At 32.0% G+C, this 23,607-nt stretch overlaps 1 protein-coding gene and 1 pseudogene across 1 annotated transcript; one reads left to right on the forward strand and one right to left on the reverse strand.

The window, feature by feature from the left end:
• Positions 1-509: 509 nt before the first annotated feature.
• LOC132745786 (calcium uptake protein 3, mitochondrial-like) lies at positions 510-23,525 on the forward strand (the record flags this gene model as incomplete). The annotated part of the gene is made up of 6 exons (XM_060734760.1): positions 510-589; positions 9,842-9,930; positions 10,495-10,672; positions 17,099-17,207; positions 18,326-18,483; positions 21,460-23,525. Coding segments are annotated over 6 exons (689 nt in total), but the record flags the coding sequence as incomplete, so codon positions are not given.
• LOC132745779 (uncharacterized) lies at positions 6,637-7,807 on the reverse strand (annotated as a pseudogene).
• Positions 23,526-23,607: the final 82 nt, after the last annotated feature.

The raw sequence follows: 23,607 nt of genomic DNA on the forward strand, positions 1-23,607 counted from the left end.
TGTTACCTGTCAATTTAATTTTGCTTTATTTAAAGAAAACCAGCATTGAGTGGAAAGGAATAGTTTTGTGATAACACTTCTTTCAAAGGGTATTCATGGGGTCTAATTTAGTATTGAAAATTTATTAATGTGGCAGGATGAATTTTAGGGAAACCTTGATTTTTTGCTGGAGCAATAGAGCACCTGGTTTAAAATTGACCCAATCACAAGGCATTTTTTAGAAGGGTTTCCCTTTTCAGTGCCTAGGATTAAAAAAGAACGCAGTGGCTTGCAAAAATTTCTTTTCTTATTAGGTTTTTTATAAAAAGTATACTGGAAAATATTTGGCTGGGGTAAAAAACCCTGAGGGGTCAAAAAGGAAAAGGTGTTTATTAGAATATATTGACTCTGCTGGTTGTTATTGGCTAGCCCCTGATTTTGGTTTCTTGCTTCCCCCTTGTTGCTGTCCAACTTTTTCACTTTTTTGTTGAATGTGTTTTGCTAATTTTTCTGTACTAAAACTCTTACAGCTAAGAGGGTGTGTTTAGTAAACAGAGGGACTCTAGCGCAAAGAAACAGTCTGACAAACCCTGAAGACGGCACCGAAAAAGTAGGTCATTTGGTCTTGTAGTAATATATAGCACACTAGAGCAAATATAGAGTTTTCTATGGAGCACTGTTTGTATTAGAATTGATAGAAAAAAAACAGATTTTTTTTTTTACACCATGGGCTGGAATTGTGAATAAAAGACATAAAGGAAATATAATAAAATAAGAGATGACTGGCACAAACATATTTTCAAGAAACATTAGCTTTGTTGTTTCAAAACATTTGGGAACTTCTCCCAAACTTTAAGGGCGGGAGACTCCCACTTTCTGCAGCCATAATTTTCAAAGATTTTTCTTAAAATAATGGGTGTTTTTGCAAATTGAAGAAATCTCCCTCTTTTTTGGTGTCAGCACTTTCTTCTTTGTTTATTGCAAATTCTAAAATCTCCCACTTTTTGATGAAAAAATCTCTCACTTGATCATCAAAAAAAAAAGTTCACATGTATGGTTGTTCAGGAAGGAGTCTATTTTACAAAAAAAAACATGTCAAATACCTGGCTAAATAGCAATTCCTACCATTTTTGAAAACACTAATACATTGTACATGTTTTCTTTAGAGATTATGACTTAGATGTTTTCTTTTAAGATTAAGTCTTAGACATATTAAGACATAGAATGTCCTTTTTTATATCTCCACAGCAAATTTTTTTGTCTTCTAGCTGTCACTACTTAATTCCAAACTTTTTTTGTAAGGTTCAATATTCTGTATTAAAGTTTTTCTTTAGGGTTATAGGGTTTTAATTGGTCTTGTGTCTTTATCAATTTTTCATAGGATAATAAAACAAGTAATGGACTAGTATACACTGTAGATATCTTCACATATATAATATCTATGTAACCTAATGTAGTCTAAACATTATAATTATATAGATCCCATTTATTCACATAACAATTCTATATCTATATAGTGGTTTATTATATCTCACAGCCATTATTATTATTTCTAAAGCACTATATATGGCATTGTAGTTTGTTTCTTAAAGATAAATAGTATTGTTTTACCATAGTAAAAATAGTCAAAGTCAAGTCTCGGAGTCTAATACAACTTTACAGTAAAGGTCAAAGTTGAAGGTCAAATTTGAAATAAGTTACTACATTGCTGACTTTATAATATAATCATTATTGAGTTAATCTTCTAACTGAAGATTATCAATTGTTTCAGTAACAAACAGATACAATAAGTGTTTGCTAAAATAACAGGTCACCATTTATCTTTTTTGAAAGTAATCCAGGTCAAGGTCAGAAAAGGTGAATGATATGTTAGTTAGCCAAGTTATTTTCGACTAATCAGTATGATGAAGGTAGTGAAATAGCATTGAGGTAATTTTGAATCTCAAAGCACACTGTTTTAGCTTATTTCTACTTTTAATTACATGTATATTTTTATTTTTTTTCATCTATAATCCCCCAAATAAACTAGACTTACCTTGAGTCGACGTTTGGTTGGGATTCTATGTAGTCATACAGCAACTGGAGGGATCAAATGAAGATGTGCGCATACCGTGACCGAGAACATTCCAGTATTTAAAGCATTAAGCAAAAATAATTTTTTGCTTCAATAAAATAAAAAACTAAATGCAAAATGCATTAAAGAATGTGTCACACACATTCAGGGAGGGATGGGCGGGCATTTTTGATCCCTCCAGTTGCTGTTATGACTACATAGAATCCCAACCAAACGTCGACTCAAGGTAAGTCTAGTTTATTTGGGGGAATTCTATTACGTCATATACCAACTGTCCGTCTCAAATGAGACTTTAAAGCAAAAAAGCAAAAATTTTTTTTGCATGTAAACACAATTGAACGGAAAAAATAAACATTCACATAACCAACACGATTCATTCCGTCAATCCTGTGAACACTGCAGTTTCGTAAAGACTATCTTTAATAGGTTTATCGTAGTATTTTGCAAAAGTTGCTTTCATTTGACCAAAACCTGCTACTTTCATGATTTCTTTAATTGGAATTCCAAAACATTTAGCTCTTGATACAGATGCTCCTCTTATACTATGAGATTGAAATCTTTTAATGTCAATGCCTGATAAAAACATAACTGATTTTTAGCCATCTACTTATAGTTGTAGAAAGTAAACAGCTTTATGTGGTTTCATATAACTGACAAAAAGTCTTTTGATTCACTTCCTCGAATATGTTTAGTCCTGTTTATGTATTCAAGAAAAACACTATACACACATAACCTCCTATCTGGAGTATATTTTTTCAAATTGAAGAACTGGATTATCTCTGCCTTTCTTTAGACTGTTTTAATAACCGCGCAATATTGTACAGTAATTGAATCCTGATCTTGCCTTAGACCATCAATAGTTATTAAACTTAATGAATGAGACCGGTGCCGACTTGCTTGAGTCAGAGCTATTAACATAGCTAACTTCCAAGTTAGCTGTTTCAAAGACAACCTATCTACTGGTGACAATGTCTTTAAATAACACAGTACCTTTGAAAACATCCCAAGTTTCATTATATTTACTTTTTGGTGGACATAAATTAAACACACCCTGTCATAAATTTAACCACTAAAGGATGAGCACCTGCTGTAAAACCATCTTCAGTAATACATAATGAAGATAATGCACTTCTAAGCTGTATTTAGAACTATCATACTTGTAACCCGAATGGAATAAATCTGTCAAAAAACTTATAATATTGTCTACAGTAACTTGAAATTTATCAATTTTCCTTTTACTACAGAATTCCACCCATTTGTGGATATACGATGAATATTGTTTTTTGGTGGAATGTCTCCACGATGCCATGATGATGTCGGTAGACTCTGATGAAATCTGTCTACTTTGGAACAATTCCCTGACAAACGACATACCATTAAGTGTAGATGACCTACTAGTGGATGAACTTTCTTTGTATTTGGCAGAATAAGTGTGTCTGTAGTCACTTTCCAAAACATAAGGTACTTTCTAATAACAACTGCATTACTGCTGGATACCAATACTGTGTTATCCAAAGAGGTCCACCAGTATCATTTCCCCTTTGTCTTCTCTCAGTTTTCTGTACTGTTTCGACCAACTAAACTGAAAGGAGGAAATGCATAAATTAATACATCTGACCAACACAAAGAAAATGCATTAATTGCCTCCGCTTCTGGATCAGGTTTCCAGGAAACAAATCGAATCAACTTGTTTATTCAATCTAGAGGCAAACATGTCAATTATTGGCACTTCAAATAATTTTACAATTTGTTTAAAAATATTTCTGTTAAGTTGCCATTCAACATTTTCATTGAAATTTCTACTTTGAAAATCTGCCTCATTGCTAATACCTGGAATGTGTGTAGCAGAAAGCCATATTTTTTTATGCCCCCGCCATGTAATTCCGGGCATATTTTTACCCGTTCCGATTTTATTCCCACCTTTTTCCCTTATTTGCCTCGTAATTCTGTATTAAATTTTCAGATTCTTTTTTAAGAAAAGGTTTGACACATTCAAAATCTAACAATCCTAAATATGGATTCGAAGGGGCATCATCCTATGTGTTATCCCCGCCAAGGGTATCCCTGCAATTTTTGGTCTGGACATTTGTATTTGATGATTACTTTGAAATCATGGGGATGCCCATTTAAATGATTCAAGAAGTAATATGAAATTTTGAGTTATTCCTTTTTATTTTTCCCAAAATTAATTTTGCCCCGAGCATACTCAAAACCATTATCAAAATGAAACTCTGGGCATGATCTCACTCATGGGTTGCATGACAAAAAGATAATTCCCATAATTTTTTGAGTTATTTTGCGTTTGTTATTTTTCTAATTAATTTTTGTGTACTTGTTAAAATACATATGAATAATTTTGTTCCGGCGTGGTCCCCAAGTTTCCCGAAAACTCGACACAAGTTATTAAATCAAAACTTGGTATGGATTTTCTAAAAAATAAGGTCAAATTCAAAGGCCGGTTCTGATTTTTAATTTTTGGAGTTTATTTCCCTTTTACTTTCATATTTAAATTTTTTGTCCGGCATTTCTCCCCAACTATAAAACCTATTAAAATAAACTTCATAAATATAACTCATAGGAATGCAGTGGGAAAGAACGGGTAATTTATTTCCCAATTTTTGGTCATTTCCGTTCATTTATTTTTGGCCGGCCATTTTCTCCTAAACCTTATTGTTTACAGGTGACACATTCCGAATTGGAGTTCTAGTTTCCCCTATGGGTAACTCAAAAGGTTGAGAAAGTCAACTGAAATTTCATTATGGATAGGATTTTTAAAATTAAGAATGCCTGGTTGCAAGAATGGTAAATCTTCGGCAATAAATTTTTGGGGGTTATTTCCCTTTCCTTTTATAATTATTTTGTTTCCGATTATTCCCCAAAGTAACTTCAACTAAAATTTCATAGGTATGGATTTTGGAATGCAGGCCAATTAATTTTAAAAATTTTAATGATTTTTTGGGAGAGTTATTGCCCCCTTTTTTAAAAATTTTTAAAATTTTAATTTTTTTCCCAAATTTAAACCAAAGTTTAATATTAACATGAAATTTTCATGGTTTTATGATTTCAGGGGATGTCCCTCACAAAAATATAAACTCTAAAATAATTTTTTGAATTTTGTTTGGTTATTTTTCAAAAATTAAATTTTTTCCCCAAGTTTGGGAAAATAACTTTCAGGTTTAGATTTAACTTTTAATTTTGGTCAAAAATGGAAAAGATTTTTTAAAAGGTTAAAAATGAAAAATTTTCAGCCTTAAAATTTTGAAAATTTTTGTTTTTTTCAGGGGTTCTAAAAAGATTATATAATTAAATTCCCCCAATTGGGAAATTTTCTAAGCGGGGGATTGCAGCAAAACAAAAATTCCTAAAACCCGCCCTCCCAAATTGATTTTAACCACTTTTTTTTGTCTTCCATTACAAATACCTGCCCAATTTGGGGTCCAACTACAAAACTTGCCATCCGTCCGTTGTAATAGTCAAATCTGGATTGCCATGACTAATATGTCTTTTTTTCGGTGGCTAGATTGTCAATCCACCACTTAAGTTCTCCCTTCATTTCATCCGATATAATCATATATGCATTGTAATTTCCTTTATTTTGCTTTAATGCCAAAATTTTTTCATTTCTCAATTTGTCTATAAAACAAAGGACCATTTTTCTACAGCTGAAAAGGTAGAAATCATAAGGCCTATAACCCTCGCAACTTGCTGAATTTTTTCCTTTTTCTGTCTATACAACACTTTGCATTCTTGGACAACTGTTTTGAACTTTATCCAACGGTTTAAAAGTAACAATCATATTGATGGAATCAATATCATTTCCCAAAAATGTAATTTTATTAGTTGGGATAAGAATAGATTTCTGGGGATGAACAATAAACCCTAATTTCCCCATCAAATTAACTGTATCTGTTATATTCAGATGACATTCATCACATGTATCTCCAAGAAGCAGAGAATCATCAATAAACCCTGAATTAACATGTCCAAGCATGCGAAGTGATGCATAAACTGGCTTCATCAACTTTGTAAAAATTCTTGGGGCACAAGAAATACCATTAGGCAGGCATACATATTGAAAAATTTTCCCATCTTTTTGAAATCTTAACTTAACTTGTTGTTCCTTAGCTATGGGAACTGAATAATATGCATGTCTTAAGTCTACACTTGCAAAGAAACAATTAGGTTTTACCAGTTTAAGGGCAGACTCTTCAAATGTCTCCATTTTAAAATGATGATAAACAATACTCTCATTTAATAATTTAGATTTAATATCATTCTAAACTCGTCATTCTTCTTTTTGAAATACTAAGAAAATTGGAGAAAATAAATTCATTTTCATGATGATCACTTCAATCAAAAACTTTCATATCAATCATTTTATTTATTTCTTGATCAATAATTTTACTTTTCATTTTCACTGAAATTATTCCTTGTACATACGTAATTGACAGGATCATGCCCTTCTAAAAATTCAATATGACAATGCTTAACTATGTCTAATATATTTTCATCACTTGTCAATTTTCTCCAATTTTCTTCAAATAATTTCAATCTACCTGCCTGAAAAAATATTACTAACTGATTTACTTGTTCTTGTAACAACGGGAGTTTTTTTGGTGAACCACTGAAGAACCATGACCTGGCCTAAAATAACCTCTGCCAGTACCACGAGAAAACATGCCTGGCCGACCACTACGTCTTCTACCAAACGGCCTAAATGAAGGATTTCTTCCAACATCTCTACCAATTTTACTAATGTCCTGGATATCCTTCACACTTTTGTTAATATCATCACCATACAGGTTTTCTGTAAACGGTAGGCTTGCAGAAAGTCAAAGGGTAATATCGTGGATCTAAATCCGAACGATGACATTCCTTCCTCTTGTTATTAATGAGTTTGTTGGACTGCCCCAACAAAGCAAGGGCATTTGTGCCCCATTCAATTGACTGGGTATCTAATTTTTCCCCTTCTTTATCCAACAATTTGGTAATGTTTATAGCAGCTTTCACAACAACATTTTGTATGGCTTGAAATTTCACATCATCAGACTGTGATTGGGGTTTCAACAAACGCCATATGCAACCGTTCACCTTAGTTTTCACCAATGACTCACAATTAACGGGTCTGTGAATTTCTTTAACAATGTTTGACAAAGAATCATCAGCAATACCATTGCGGAAAGAATTGTTTACAAAAGTAGCAAGATCGTCATTTATTTCAGTGTCACATTTTTCCACACTCTGAAATTTGTCACACAAATTCCTAAATATGTCACTTTCATTACAAACCCTCTTGCGTGGTGGCTGGGAATCTTCACCAGACTCGCTGACATTGGACAAGACGCTGTGACTGTCAGAAAACCCATCATTACAACTGTCGTCAGGATAACAATATTCATCATATTCAACATATAAATCGTCAACCCTTTTTGATAAACTTTCAAGTTTAGAACCTTGTTTTGTTACGTTAGTGTTTAGTTCTTGCAAAATTTTAATGACTTCGTCATTTATTTTCTCAGGTGGTTGACTTTTCTGAGTGGACACTTTACCACGAGACTCATTTTTACGACCCTCGGACGCAACAGATTTACTAGACGACAACAATTTATCAGGTTGTTTATCGACATCTTTAGTCATGTTAGAACCAGATGTTCCTTGATTGATTACTTTTCTTCCCGATGTAGAGGCATCCGCCATCTTGAAAAGCACATGGAATGAAAATCTCAAAGCCGAAAGAAAAAACTGAAGTTTATGCCTCGCATAAACAAATATATCAAGAAAAGAAATTAAATTGATACTGTAAAAATACAATATCTAATTTATCAGAAAATATGAAAATAAAATAGATTAACCGCGTTAATCTAGGAATAGAGATTATAACTCTCGGTCTAATAAACGAACCACGTCCGTTCGGTACGGTATCAAAATGCGTACTGAATGTTCTCGGTCACGGTATGCGCACATCTCATTTGAGACGGACAGTTGGTATGACGTAATAGAATGATGTTTTGCTATCTATAATTTTTGTGTGATTTCATAACACAAATGTAATGAACTTTACCTGCTTTGTATTTAGAATTGTCTTTTTGTTAGAGATTTCAATATCAAAATTTGCTACCTGGATATATTGTGAACAGAATGTGGTTGGACTGAATTATATGCTACATGTACTTTGCTGGCCAGGCTTGAAGTACTGTGGCTTGAGCAAGCCAGTTTTGCCACAGGAATGTTAAGTTAAGCATGTAATCTGAACTTTTATACATGTAACTTGCACATCCATCTGTTTTAATGTATTTTATACAAAATTTGGTTACCAATTTAAGGTAAGTGCTTGTCTTATGATTAAGAATGAAAGTTAATTAAGTAAGCAGTTAATGCGGTCTAAATGCTCAGAAAACATAAACTTGAAAAATGTTACATAGATCAGCAGATTCACCAGGGACAGTAAAATAAATGGGGGGATAATTGAAAAGATATCAAAGAAACACACTCAGAATTTAATTGTATACCAGTACACAATGAGTTAAAAACCATTGAACAGTTAGAAGTCATTTTGCACAGTAAAATTATTATTATGGAAAAAACAAGTGAGCAAAACAGATTTGTAACTTTGCAAGCATGTTACTTAGAAGAGATCTACATTAAAATATAAAAAAAAGATGTTAAAAAAAAAAAATTTAGTCTTTTCTTGTCTTGTCAAAAACCGCAATGGGTCCCTTTTATAATACATAGTATTGCATTTACTGATATACCGTCTGCTAATTGTCTTGTAAAAAAATGATGACATTCTGCAGGCATCTTCAAATCAAGGAGAAACAGTATTGAAAATAAACATATCAACTGAATTAATTATTTTTGCCTGTAAATTATGTGAATAATATTTCTGATTTATTTGATTTAGTAGATAAAACTTTGATAGGAATAGAAAGTTACATATTCATTAAAATATGACCTAGACTTAAATAAATTTGTGATGACACTTGGACAGTCTCTGCCATTAAAGTTAATAACATGCCTGCATTACTTACAAAATTACTTACCGTTTTATATTCAAAAGTTGTCAGTCAGTTAAGAGTTAACTTGACTGGTTCTATATTAGAGTTCAGTTATGTGAAAAAACTTACATCTTTGTTAATTTAAGAAAATGGTCCAGTCTAGACTCTGAAAATTGATTTAACATTAGAATATTCTTGAAATAAATTAGTTTTAGAACTGAGGCAACTTTATCTCAACAGGCAGCTAGCTGCAAAAAAATTATCAACTTTGTTAAAAATGTTATGTTTTTAAGCTTTGTTAAAGCAATTTGTTGTTGCATCAGAAATGAAGTAGACAGGAGGAATTATTTGATGATTTGAAATATTGCATATTAAATATAATTCAAGATCGGCAAAATCTGAATTTGATTGACACTTGTTCGTTTTTTCGAAAGTATTTTTTTAACATGTCCGTATGATATCTATATAGTAAATTCTTGAAAATTTCCACTTCGCACAGGTGCTGGGATGACCTTGGCAATACTGACAATTGATTTTGCCATCCCTGAATTAATGTTGACTTACCCAAAGACATTTTAAATGTAATTTTAATATACCCAAAGAAAGCTTTGTATTAACTTCCAGTTAAGTAAATCCTGAAATTATATTGAAATTTTCATAGAATATTAGCAAGCCAAAAAAAAAGTTTTGTGATTTGAAAAATATTACACAATGTTTTAAACTTATTATAAATTTATATCATTGATTATTAATGTGGAACAAGTGACATGGGATTTTATCTTTCTTATTAAAGTCAGTTGAGCCAATCCAGGAGACTACATTGTTGTTACATTTCTTTGGAAGACGAGGAAACGATGTACTCAAATATGAAGACTTTCACACGTAAGTGTTTTCTTGCTGAACCACAGCTTGCCATTTATACTAATGGTTGTCAAATGCTTACATTTTGAAATTTTAAAACTAGCAGTAGACAGTACCTGATCATAGGATATATAGAATAGATAGAGCTGCTGTCTGAATATCATCTTAATTCTGTCGAAAAACAACAACATAGAAGTGTACCATTGGTACTACATTTTGTATTTTGAAATATATTGAAAGTATTTTAGCAAACTTGTCATCTGTTTTAATGCTGACATAAATAATTTCACCGCTTAAGGTTCAAGCCCCATGAGTGTCTTCCGATTCTTTCATGTGAGAATGCCATCCAACAGCTTACTGAATGTCAGTGGTTCTACTCAGATTCCTGAGATAATGCACAGAGGGGCACCTGCATGATGCCATCCTCCACTTGTAAAGCTGGAAAGTCGCCATAGGACCTATACAGTGTTGGTGCAACATAAAACCAAACCAAAAATTTCATAATAGCATAATGTCAATGTCAGAAAGGAAGCAAATCATGTATGTATGAATGGTTGATAGTGCACTTTAATTTTTTCGTCACAGATTTATGACAAACTTACAGAGTGAGGTGATAGAGTTGGAGTTTCTAGAGTTTTCTAAAGGTATGCAGACAATATCGGAGGAAGATTTTGCACACATTCTCCTACGTTACACAAATCTTGACAAGCTTGAGATAGGTGAATGTATCAACAGAGTAAAAGAAAGGATGCCTGTAGAAAAGGTAATTTTGGTAGTTTGTTAAACAGGATTTGGGTAATTTATATTGTATTTTGGATAATTTTGGTAAAATTGTAATAAGGTTCTAAAAGTTCTTATTTGGTGGTAAAATTGTTTTTTAAGGGGGGGGGGGGGGGGATATTACCAATTGGAACTCTCTAGCACAAAATTTCAAGGTGAGAATTTCAGACTTGTTTAAATTGAGTCTGTTCATGATAGATAATGAAAAGTTTTATTACTGTTCCCTCCACAGTGAAGTGGTGATCTTGTGGTAACGCAATCCGCCTTTAAACTCATGGATAATTGGTATGAGTTGTGGTGATATTCAACTTTTCATGCCCCCACTTAAAAAATGTGGAGCATACTGTAATGGGGTGGTCTGTGCTCATAATTATTCTTGGCTGATCAGTAACTTGAGAAGCCAGGGTTGAACTTGCTATGGGCATTGGCCATGTCTAGTAGATTACTGCTATTGATTTTAAGTTTGTTAGATCAAAAAGTCACTGTCACAGTCACTCTTGAAGTAAAGTCATTGTCCAATCTATAACTTAGAAGGAATAAGCAGTGGTTGATGAAATATAGTAGGGTTATTTCCATGGCTATCGATTGTCAAAGGTCATGGTCACATTGACATATTGTGAAGTCCTTGTCTGATCAATTATTTTGAATCTAAAGTGGTAAAAATTGGTAGGATTATTGCCCTTGACCAATAAATTGTAAAATGCTATCAAAAGGTAAATGAGGTGGCAACATCAGTACTTGTTGGACACATTTCTTGTCGTTATGGGTTATTCAAAGGTTCAGGGAACTAATGTTTCACAAATAATTTAATTTATGAATTTATTTAATTTATTTAACTTCATAAAACACTTCTATAGAACTAGTTAAAATACAATTTAGTTAAATACATAGGCTTGGTGCGAAAGGGTTGTAACTCCTTCTTTATCTAATTTGAGTTACAACCCTTTCGCACCAAGCCCTCGAATTAGCCTATTTAAACTAAACAATCAGCATAGTGATAAATTATTACAATCAGCAAAGTAACAAATTATTTGATATTTATTTTGTAGCCTTCTGATGTAAGCCAGTATTACAATAAATATAACACCTTTATGTACATGTATATGGAAGCCTTTTTTCAGTGATGTTTGAACTTTGGCGCACCTGTTTCTATTTTTCTGTAGCTTTCAAGAATAAAACCACTCCCATAGAATAGCCTTGGCACTTGCAACTAGTTTAACTTGTGTAATGAATTTGCCCAGCTTTGAATTTGGAACAGTCCATTTGAAGTTTAAGAGACTTCAGTATCAAAATACAAAATTTGAGCTATCAACGGTTTAAAGCCAGATCTTACTATACAGATGTGCAAGCTGGCCTGACTCTATATTGGTAGCAAAGGTTAATCAGCTTTGAATGGTTCCTGCAGGGTAAGGGTGAAACTTGACTGTTCTTACTTACTCATTTGTCGGTGTTGGTATCAGTGGAACACTTGGTTAAAGTGTTACTTGCAAGTTCATATCTCATTAACCCTGTGTCCCTCTACTTTGAGGGTCACTTTCCAAGACCTTTAAGTCTTTGACTGAATAAAAATGATTTTTCAATTATAAAATCCTGTTTTATGTTAAGCTTGCAAGATTTATTTCACAACTACTGAAGGTATTTTATTTAACTTAACAAATGTCTTCATGGTCAATAACCAATTATATATATTAAACTGAGTTCCTACCACCATTATCGAGGCTTTTGTTATGCTACATGTATTTTAAGCAATGAGAATAGTTGAGAAAGTTGACCTTTTGGCTGCTCTTCTTGTGGACTATATGCTTAGGTTATTTATACTTACCTATTTCAACCAATGGTTTATTTTGGCTTGTTCAGCTTTTTATTAAGACCAGCAGGATAAAAATTAAATAGAAGCTTTTGTGACGTTGTTTGTATAGGACTACCGTATTAGATATTCACCAAATAAGGTTTATTATAACATTGTTAAGTCTTTCTTTAATTCAACTCCTGTAACTTAATTTTGTAGCCTTAAGAAACTAACAGATAATTATGTATTAACATTTATAATATGTTACATCTCAAGGATTTCGACTAACAATAGACTGTATATAAAGCTGGGACACTTTCTAAATCCTTTCCTGATTATGTGTGTCTGAGTGCGCTTCTTAGATAGCTAGACTATTCTTCACAAAACTGTTAGTTCACTTGCACTAGGAAAAATTTACATTCAGCATTATTTTCATAAAATAAAGTTTAATATAATTATGATGTTTTATTAGCTCACCAGAGCCGAAGGCTCAGGGCGAGCTATTAGTATCAAAGGGGGATGCTCCGGCGTCCGTCGTCATGCGTCAACAATCGTCTTCTTCCCTGAAACTACTATGCAGATTTACTTCAAATTTGGTCTGTAGCATCCTTGTGACAGTCACACTTGAATTTGCTCATGTCATTCCAATTGGCCCCTTTTAGCAGAGCTAAAAATAGAAAATCCTTTAAACATCTTCTTCTACAGAACTAATGGATGGATGGTCACCAAACTTTGTCTGTAGCATTCTTGGGTAGTCTTTTATCAAGTTTGCTCATATGAATTTGATTGGCCCCTTTTAGGAGCCACTAAAGCTAAAAATAGAAATACTGTTAAATGTCTATTTCTAGAGAACTTATCAATGGATGATCACCAAACTTTGTCTGTAGCATTCTTGGGTAGTCTTTTATCAATTTTTGCTAATATTATTTCGATTTTCCCCTTTTAGGGGTCTCTAGGGCTAAAAATAGAAAAAAACCTTAAAACATCTTCTCCTACAGAACTAATTGATGGATGATCACCAAACTTTGTCTGTAGCATTCTCGGGTAGAATTTCATCAAGTTTGCTCATATTAATTTGATTGGCCCCTTTAAGGGGCCGCAAAAGCTAAAAATAGAAATACCTTTAAATGTCTATTTCTAGAGAACTAATTGATGGATGATCACCAAACTTTGTCTGTAGCATTCTTTGGTAGTCTTTCATCAAATTTGCTAATATTATCTTGATTGGCCACTTTTAGGGGCCGCAAAAGCTAAAAATAGAAATACCTTTGAATATCTATTTCTACAGAACTAATTGATGGAAGATCACAAAACTTTGTCTGTAGCATTCTTGGGTAGCCTTTTCATATTAATTTGATTAGCCCCTTTTAGGGGTCTCTATAGCTAAAAACAGAAATACTGTTTAATGTCTATTTCTAGAGAACTTATCAATGGATGATCACCAAACTTTGTCTGTAGCATTCTCGGGTAGAATTTCATCAAGTTTGCTCATATTAATTTGATTGGCCCCTTAAAGGGGCCGCAAAAGCTAAAAATAGAAATACCTTTAAATGTCTATTTCTAGAGAACTAATTGATGGATGATCACCAAACTTTGTCTGTAGCATTTTTGGGTAGTCTTTCATCAAATTTGCTAATATTATTTTGATTAGCCACTTTTAGGGGCCGCAAAAGCTAAAAAAAGAAATACCTTTGAATATCTATTTCTACAGAACTAATTGATGGAAGATCACAAAACTTTGTCTGTAGCATTCTTGGGTAGTCTTTTATCAAGTTTGATCATATTAATTTGATTAGCCCCTTTTAGGGGTCTCTATAGCTAAAAATAGAAATACCTTTAAATGTTCTTTTTCTACAGAACTAATGGATGGATGATCACCAAACTTTGTCTGAAGCATTGTTTGGTAGTCTTTTATCAAGTTTGCTCATATTATTTTGATTGGCCCCTTTTAGGGGCCGCTTAGATTAAAAATAGATACACTTTTAAACGTCTATTACTACAGAGCTTATTGATGGATGATCACCAAACTTTGTCTGTAGCATTATTGGGTAGTCTTTTATTAAGTTTGCTCATATTAATTTGATTAGTCCCTTTAAGGGGCCGCTAAAATTAAAAATAGAAAAATACGTTTAAACATCTTCTCCTACAGCATACATGTGACAAATGAAATGGGCCAAATCTGGATTTTCAGCTGGATTTTGAGGCTCAAAACTGGATTTATTTATCGACTCGAATTTCAATATGTGTTTGGCACATTTGGTTCAAAGAATCTATATTACCCTCAAAATCATTAAATGATTATACTTTTTATGATTTTTTTGTGGATCAATATTAATTTATTTCACCAAAAAAAAATAAAAAAATACATAAATAAATACAGGCTATTTCAAAACAGTCACATTTTCACATTTCATTATTTTCAGTTTGAAGAATTATATCTGTCTTTCCAGTCATTCAATAATTGGCTAATAATTTAAAACAAGCTATTTGAAAACGTACAACAACTATTCATGAACATAAGACTCTGACAGTTAAATAACGTAACATAAGTAGAAGACTCAAAATAAATGCAAGAATCGTTCCGTTAATTAAATCCACATTTTTGCCTGGATGATAGTGTAATTCCTAAACAAAACAAAAAAATTACCCACTCACTAAAAATAGGTTAATTACACATCTCAAACAGGTTTTTGAATGATCCACTTTAAATGATTCTGCTCACCTTTTATCTTTATCAGTGCGGCACTAATCAAAAGGTTGAGCCAAATTCATACATGTAAATTTACAGGGTAGTTTTGATGACGTAGCGTGTAATACCTACTGCCAAATTACAAAAGAGGTCAATTGATTGACACACGACACGTGATAAGTTAAACATGTGAGAATATCTTTGGGTATAGGAACTGTTTATTACGTCACCTTGCTGTCAATTTGTGACTCAACATTTAATCCGCTATAATTTAGGATATGGACTGATAACAATCAATGCCCGGAGGCACGGTTTACATTTAAGATACAGGTGCTGTGTTTGATTTTTTTTTATGTTGATTTTTTTTTTAAATATCGGGAATTCAAGCTGTAATATCGGGAATCGGGATCAGTGTTGAAATATCGGGATTTTTTTAAATCCCGCCGGGATGTCACATGTATGCTACAGAACTAATTGATGGATGATCACCAAACTTTGTCTGTAGCATTTTTGGGTATTCTTTTATCAAGTTTGCTCATATTAATTTGATTGTCCCCTTTTAGGGGCCGCTAAAGCTAAAAAAAAGAAAAACCTTTCAACATCTTTTACTACAGAACCAATTGATGGATGATCACCAAACTTCGTCTGTAGCATTCTTGGGTACTCTTTTATCAAGTTTGCTTATATTAATTTGATTAGCCCCTTTTAGGGGCCACTAAAGCTAAAAATAGAAAAAGCCTTCGAACATCATTTCCTACTGAAATAATTGATAGATGGTCACCAAACTTTGTAGCATTCTTAGGTAGTCTTTTATCAATTTGCTCATATTAATTTGATTAGCTCCATTTAAGCTAAAGCTTAAATGCCGCAGGTCATGGCATTTCTTCAAATTATTGTTTAAACATATTCTATGCTCAAATTTAATATTAGAATATATTGACATTCCAACACTGAAAAGCAGTTGTTTTTGGTGAGCGACTCAGGGCCATCATGGCCCTCTTGTTTTGATTTTGTTACAAATATGTTTCACACTGATGTCGTCAGGTTATGCATTTTTCTAACAACTGAAATAACTGGTACATGTCTTATGGTAGTGGCTGTGAAAGATTATACATACAATGTATACTTAAAAATGTTGCAAAAGTATTACTGGATTAAATATATAATAAAAGCTTATATACCTGAAAAACCACATTTTCTGATTCATGTTGTTTCCCATTTTATTTAAATGTACATGAATTAAACTAGAAAACAGATTGAAAAATTTTCATTCTAAAACTTTAACTGCTATTTTCAATAGATGTAGTTTTGATTTCATGCATGCACATCCTGCTTTATCAGAAATTGACAAACTTGAATATTGCAACTTAGGTACCTTGGTAGGATAACAAGAGACAAATAAATATTCCATTGATGATACCGCCCAATATGAGCCTGCCCACTAATTTTTAAAACTAAGGGTTTACATATCCTTTGTCGTTAAAAGTTTAAGGTATATTTCTAAAATTTGGACCCCATTTTAAGCATGTTTTTGTTTTTATAAACAAATTGATATATTTTAGCAAGAAAAAATGGTCCATTCGAAATAAAATGAAATACATGTATTTCAAAAGTACAAGTTGTAATGAAAAATTTGAAAATTTATATAAGAACATGGTATGAGGTTTTCGAAAATGATTTTAAACATAAAATGTTTACATTAGTATTGTTTGTTAATTTAAATTAGACCACAAGTTCTGGAATAATAAAAACATAACATGAATTTTTTGGTTAAACAATTCTGTAACTACGTATATGTTCCTCCTGTCTGTAATTTTTATGCATGCATGTAGTACTAGTATTTTGTTGGGGAATCATACACTGTGGTGCGGGAATAAGAATGCTGTAACATTTATTGTTATTTTATTGAATGATATATTTTATATTTACAGGGTATAACTTTTGAGGAGTTTCGACAGTTTAGTCAGTTTATGAACAGTTTAGATGACTTTACGATTGCAATGAATATGTACACATACGCAATGCAGCCTGTGTCAAAAGGTAAGTTAACTGTAAAACATGGTTATGGTATACACTTTCAGGATTTCGTGTTTTTCTCTTTTCATGCAATTGTATTGAAGCTCTTTTTTTGGGCATGAATAAGCATCTGGTTCATGACTAATTGGTTCATGACTAAATGGTTCATGACTAAATGGCACATGGCTAAATGGTTCATGACTAAATGACACATGACTAAATGGCACATGACTAAATTGTTCATGACTTAATGGTTCATGACTAAATGGCACATGACTAAATGGTTCATGACTAAATGGTTCATGACTTAATGAAGCATAGAAAGGCAGCCTTAGGTTATACCACCACCTGTTAAAGTTTGAAAGTCCTCAAAGTATATTTTGTTCCTAATAAACTGGCCTCTGTGGCCAAATGGTTAAAGTAGCTTTTTTTAAATCACTTGCTCCTTGCTGCTGTGGGTTGGAATCCTGCCAGTTAATTTGGATTATTTTATGTGAGCTGTCCAGCTAGCTGATGGAAGAAAGGTGTTTCTACCAAGGTGCCTACTTTAATGGAAAGTTAGTTGAGCATTGATCTTCTTCTTCCTTCAGTATGGCTGGAAAGTCAAAATAATGACAATGACAATGTCAGCAGGACATTTAAAAAGGTAGAAAAAAATGAAAATGGTGTAGAATGAAGATTGAAGATACTGAACTCTAATTAAACATAGTTCAAGATGAAGATTAACTTTTACAATATCAAAAAAAATTGTTATATAAAATACTATACAGTAGATATATTAAAGAAATAAGCAGATACTAATTACATGTAACTACAATCAGTAGTGAATAGCTGTTAAAATATTGATAAATTGGTTGCTGAAATATTTATTTTCTAGTTTTACCTGGAATTGAAGTTACAAATACTTAAAAATGTATTTCTAGTTTTACATATATATATTTAAAGAATGACTGGTTTGAAGGAGAATTGTAATGTTGACAGAATGAGAGTCTCTTTTTAATAGAAAAACAGAATTGTTTTCTATTTTCTACCTGAATATTCATAAAGTAAGAAAGTTTGTATGATTACTATGAATTTATAAGACATTGTTTTTTTTATCATAAATATCTTATATTTTACAATGTTTTGTTTATGATTTACAGAGGAATTTCAGAGAGCCGTAAAGATCTGTACAGGAACGGAACTTGGGTCTCACATTGTTAACACTGTATTCAACATGTTTGATGTTGATGGAGACGGCCATCTTAGTTACAAGGAGTTCATCTCTATCATGAAAGATAGGAAATATAGAGGCTCTAGGGTATGGTATACTATTTGAGTGATCAGAAATGTATATTTTGCAGTGTTAGAGTTACATAGATAGGCATATGTTAAAGGACTTTTATCCACTTTGGAAGAACATGAAGGATGTATTGTATGGTATGGCATTTGATGATTGTGTTGTAAAGTGTCTTATTGTGACATTATTTCAATGATTTATTGTATAAAATGAAGTAGAAGTGGTATCTTGTAAGGTTTAATATACTGAAACAAAAAAGAAACTTTCTCCAAGTTTGAATGTAGATATGTTAGTACAGTTTTTCAATCCTTTTGAAACTCGATTTTTACGTTGAATAAACATATCGGGCTTTTATACGGGGATTAGCTGACCGATTTTGCAAACAAACGAGTTTTACAAGCTACTACATGTATATAAGTGTGTACATTTAAGTGGTACCCTTGAACAACTGGCACATACTTTGCGAAAGTTTCTTTTTTGGTAAAGTATAGTATGGTAGGGCTTTTAAATTCATCAATCAGCAATTTGCTCTTTTCACTTTACATTACAAAATGTATATGCTTTCTATCATGAAAAAGAATAGACTCCTGCGACAATGATCTCTGTGTAATCTGTCTGTTAGTCTGTATTCTTAAAGATGATTATAGTATTATATCTTCCTAGTACAGTGTACATGTATATCAAAATAACGGTCCTATATGCAATCAATCATGTAGTAAAGTAGACACAGTCATCAAACAAGTAATTGTTGGTTATTCAGTTCAGTTTACAGCAAGGTTAATTCAATGCCAAATTTACTTGTGTCAAACCTGAATATCTGGTTTTGCAGTTACAGTGTACTAGGTCGAAAATTACAAATTTCATAAAATTGAGACCCAGTCTTACAGCAGAGAGTTTTGTCAGTACTAGGATAAAAATACTGAAAATTGAGATGCAGTCTTACATGTATTATAGCTGAGTGAGATAATGCAGATAATGCACTTTGCCAGTATTAGGTGAAAAATACACAAAATTGAGACCCAGTCTTACAATAAGTCTGTCTTTTAACTGAGTAAATATGCACTTTGCCAGTATAAGGTGAAAAATACACAAAATTGAGACCCAGTCTTACAATAAGTCTGTCTTTTAACTGAGTAAATATGCACTTTGCCAGTATAAGGTGAAAAATACACAAATTAAGACCCAGTCTTACATGTATTATAGCTGAGTAGATGGGCACCTAGGGGCAGTGTTTTGCCAGTATAAGGTGAAAAATACATAAAATTAGGAGCAAGCATAATATGCATTAAATCTAGTTAATGTGTAAATGCTTAATATAGGTAAATTTATGTCGATGTCAATGATAACAAAATATCTGAAATTGTCTCAGAAATTGAATAAGTATCAATAATCTATACTATATTAAGATATTTTTATGTCAAACTACTTCATGCAAAAATACTTTTAAGATGCCAAAATATGCAGAAATGTATTTTGTTTAAGGAAGATACAATGTATGCTTGGTTGTTTTGCTTATGAAATACTGGTTTTAAGTATGTTTTTCTCCCCTCTTGTGGACAAAGTTTGAGACATATATATCATATCATATAATATTAGATTGATTTTATTTTGTGTTCATGTGCATGTATTCATATAAACAAATTTCTTTTGATGAATTACGACTGAGGCATAAAACAAAACGTAAAAAAAACTGAAGTATTTTTTGTATGCATTTATGTAAAATTATTTTTTGTATGCATTTATGTAATTTTATTTTATAATTATATATTGTAATTGTAGCTGATAGGGGTAAGTGAGAGGTTTTGCATGAGATATATAATTTTTTAATAACCAATTTATCACAAAGTCTCAAATAATGAAATATTAGTATTTATATGTCACAGTGATCCCGAATTGCAGCCTTTTCTTCCACCACACCATATTTTTTGAAGTGAAACTGTTTAGTTATTTGTTTGTGAAATCCGTACCAAAACAAAATTGAAAATAAGCAATTACCTCCCTTCCTTGTTGAGAAGTATTTGAAACTTTGTCTTTGATGTTAAATGACTGCATGAGTACTAAAGTAGGACTTTTAGACTGTCAGATATTTTTTACCCTTGAAAACATCAGTCTGACTTTTTTTTATAACATGACATTACATTGTTGATTAAAACTATAATTAAGACATGTATGTAGACTTAACTTAAGGTCTTCAGCATACCCATTAATTTTATATACTGTGACAAATCACACCACATGAAAAACAAAAATGTTAAAAAGCAGCTTATAAAGTTTTGGAAGCCATTTGGCATTTATGTCCAGATTCCACTTAGTTACATGGACTTTGATATTTAAATCAATAAGAGCTAAAATGAATAAGTGCTCAGTCACTCCTGCATAAAATAATTTAGGTCCAGTTTCCACATAAATGGGCTTTGATATTTAAATGAATAAGATCTTAAATGAATAAGAGCAAAGTTGTCTGGTTAGCTCAATAGGTAGAGCGTTGGACTGTGAATCGGGCGACCCGGGTTTGATCATCGTTGTGATTGATCATGAAATCCTTTCTACGGTCATTTGCACTGTACCTCTGCTCTGGCATGTAGAGAAGTTACAGTTCCTTGTGAAAGTGAAGGCTTGACTGCCTGCCCAGGAACAATGCGGTGTTTGAACTGTGCTCTGGTGAATTCAATGTGGCTAACTGCCGTGATCCGGAGTGAAAACTACCAACACCACCACCAATGAATAAGAACTCAATTACTCTTGCATAAAATGATTTAGGTCAAGATTCCACATTCATGGCCTTTGATATTTAAATGAATAAGAGCTCAATGTCTTTTATATAAATGATTTACGTCCAGATTTCACATGCATGGCCTTTGATACAAAAAGAAATACTTGTAAATGTGTGACAAACTTTATGGAAACTTACCAATCCTGGCAAAATGAAAAAAAATGAATTTTCAAATTTTGTGATAGAAATATAGGTAATAACAATGTTATGTATATATTTTTCAGTCTCACAGTCAGTTGACGCCAAGAAGTTGGGATGCATTCAAAGCCTGTGTGAAGAACGAGATGAGGTCATACTGAGTGACCTTGACAGATCAAATTGAATGACCTTGACAATGTTGAGATATAATTTTCTAGTTTTAGAACCTACCTACTTCTCTTTGAAAGAACTATACTAGCTCATTTATTTAATTGTAGAGAATTATGTAGCTTCAAGTCCTATAGCTTTATATTATAGTGTGTAGCCACAGTGCGGCACTCATTTTGTATATATACAGAGTGTGAATATAGCGTTGAATAGTTTTACTTAAATATTTGGCATACCAACTTTTAACACAACTTCTTCTGATATTGTTAAGATGTAGATTATTGACATTTTGAAGTTGATGTTTTGAGCCAAAGTTAATTGAAAGACAAATAATTTGCTATGATTGATAAAAGATCCATAATAGTACATATTTGTTAATACAACAGCTTAGTTTAAGCAATTTTGCATGTGTTAAATAGGCATATTACGACTGCTAAAGGTAAATCTGACACACTGTGTAGCTTTGTTAAGTCTCAAAATTGCGGTGACAGTCAGTGGCTGTAATAGTAGCTGAACAATATAGTAACACCTGGTTGTGAAGACCAGTCTTTGGAAATGAAAAATACAGTCAGTCCTGATGATAAAGACTTTGTGTTTTGAAATATATAGGTAACTGGTCATTGTTAAGAGTTGGTCTTTAAAGACAAGGTTGTTTAGCATATATTTTTGCTCAAAATGAAAAGAAAGAATAATTGCCTTTTGTGACACTTTTTTCTGTATGTAATATTTGTTTGGAAGTGATGTAAGTGCAAGTTAAATTGATAGCTCTTTGTTCAAAGCTTTTACGAAAGAGTTACTTTTAAAATCGGTTAAGTTATTATCAAGTGAAACAAAAGATTAGGTTTATGTTGTCTTCATGTTTTGAAAGTGAAAGTATATTAATTAAAAATTTTTTCTATTCATGTTCTTTCATCAGCATTTAGGGATATACCCGGTAAGTAAATATTAGGCATAGAAAGAACGTATAATCATTGGTGTTTTGTAAGACATAGAGTGACAAGTTTGTTGTTAATTTTGTGTTGGCCACATGTTTGTCTCACCATTAACATTTGCAATGAAATGAGAAAATAATCAGCAGGTGAAAATATTAACATGTATATATATTGCATGGACGCTTTCATTTTATTTTAATACATGTTTTCCCCTTTTTGTCTTTGAAATGCTTGATAATTTAAGGTTGATTCTTTCCTGATGTTATTGAAGTTTTTTTTACTTCCATAACCTCTGTTTGAATATTTTCTTTTCAAGGTGATTTCAACCTGATCATATAATAACATGTATCTGAGCAGAACTTGTAAGAACTGCACTTGATATAATGTTTGAATTAATAACTAGATTTGGATATCTGACTTGATTTAGATATCTGACTTGATTTTATTAAACAGACTTGATTTGAATTACACAAGTTTTGTTAAACTTTACTTGACTCAATTTGGATATATGACTTGATTTTCTTCAACTGGCTTGATTTGAATTCTTGGCTTGATTTGAATTACTTACTTTATTTTGTTAAACTAATTTGATTGGAGGATTATTGGTTTAAATGTTTACTGTTGAGTTGAAATACTATGCTTGTTTATAGGCTTTTGTTATCAGTTAATGTGGTAAGTTATTGTGGCAGAATTTGAATATTTATCTGGTCTACATGCATTATGTTTTTAGGTTCAAATTCCACAAAAGTAAAATTTCATGCTTAGGTTCTTTAGAATATGTTAAACAGTTATTGATACATTCAAACTCTAAAAAGTCTAAATCATGAGTATACTTTACATGTAATTTATTTTGCCTGTCTTCATTATTATTATATTATTTATATCTTTATACTTATAAATTTTTCTATGTCACTTCTCATATTACTACCTGTTAATGATGTTCTTAAATGTTTAACTACATGTATATGTGATACATATCTTGTTTTGTTTTATCCAATTTCAGGCCTTGATTTTTATATGTGAGGTCTAAATAAAGATTTTTCTATCTAGAATATGATTGTTTTATGTTATTATACCCCTGCACAACAAAGTTGTAAGGGGGATATACTGGAATCAGCTTGAATATGGATAGGC

Source organism: Ruditapes philippinarum, unplaced genomic scaffold, assembly GCF_026571515.1.
Source record: "Ruditapes philippinarum isolate M1 unplaced genomic scaffold, ASM2657151v2 ctg6879_1_1_1_1, whole genome shotgun sequence".
In the NCBI taxonomy this organism is placed as follows: Eukaryota; Metazoa; Mollusca; class Bivalvia; order Venerida; family Veneridae; genus Ruditapes; species Ruditapes philippinarum.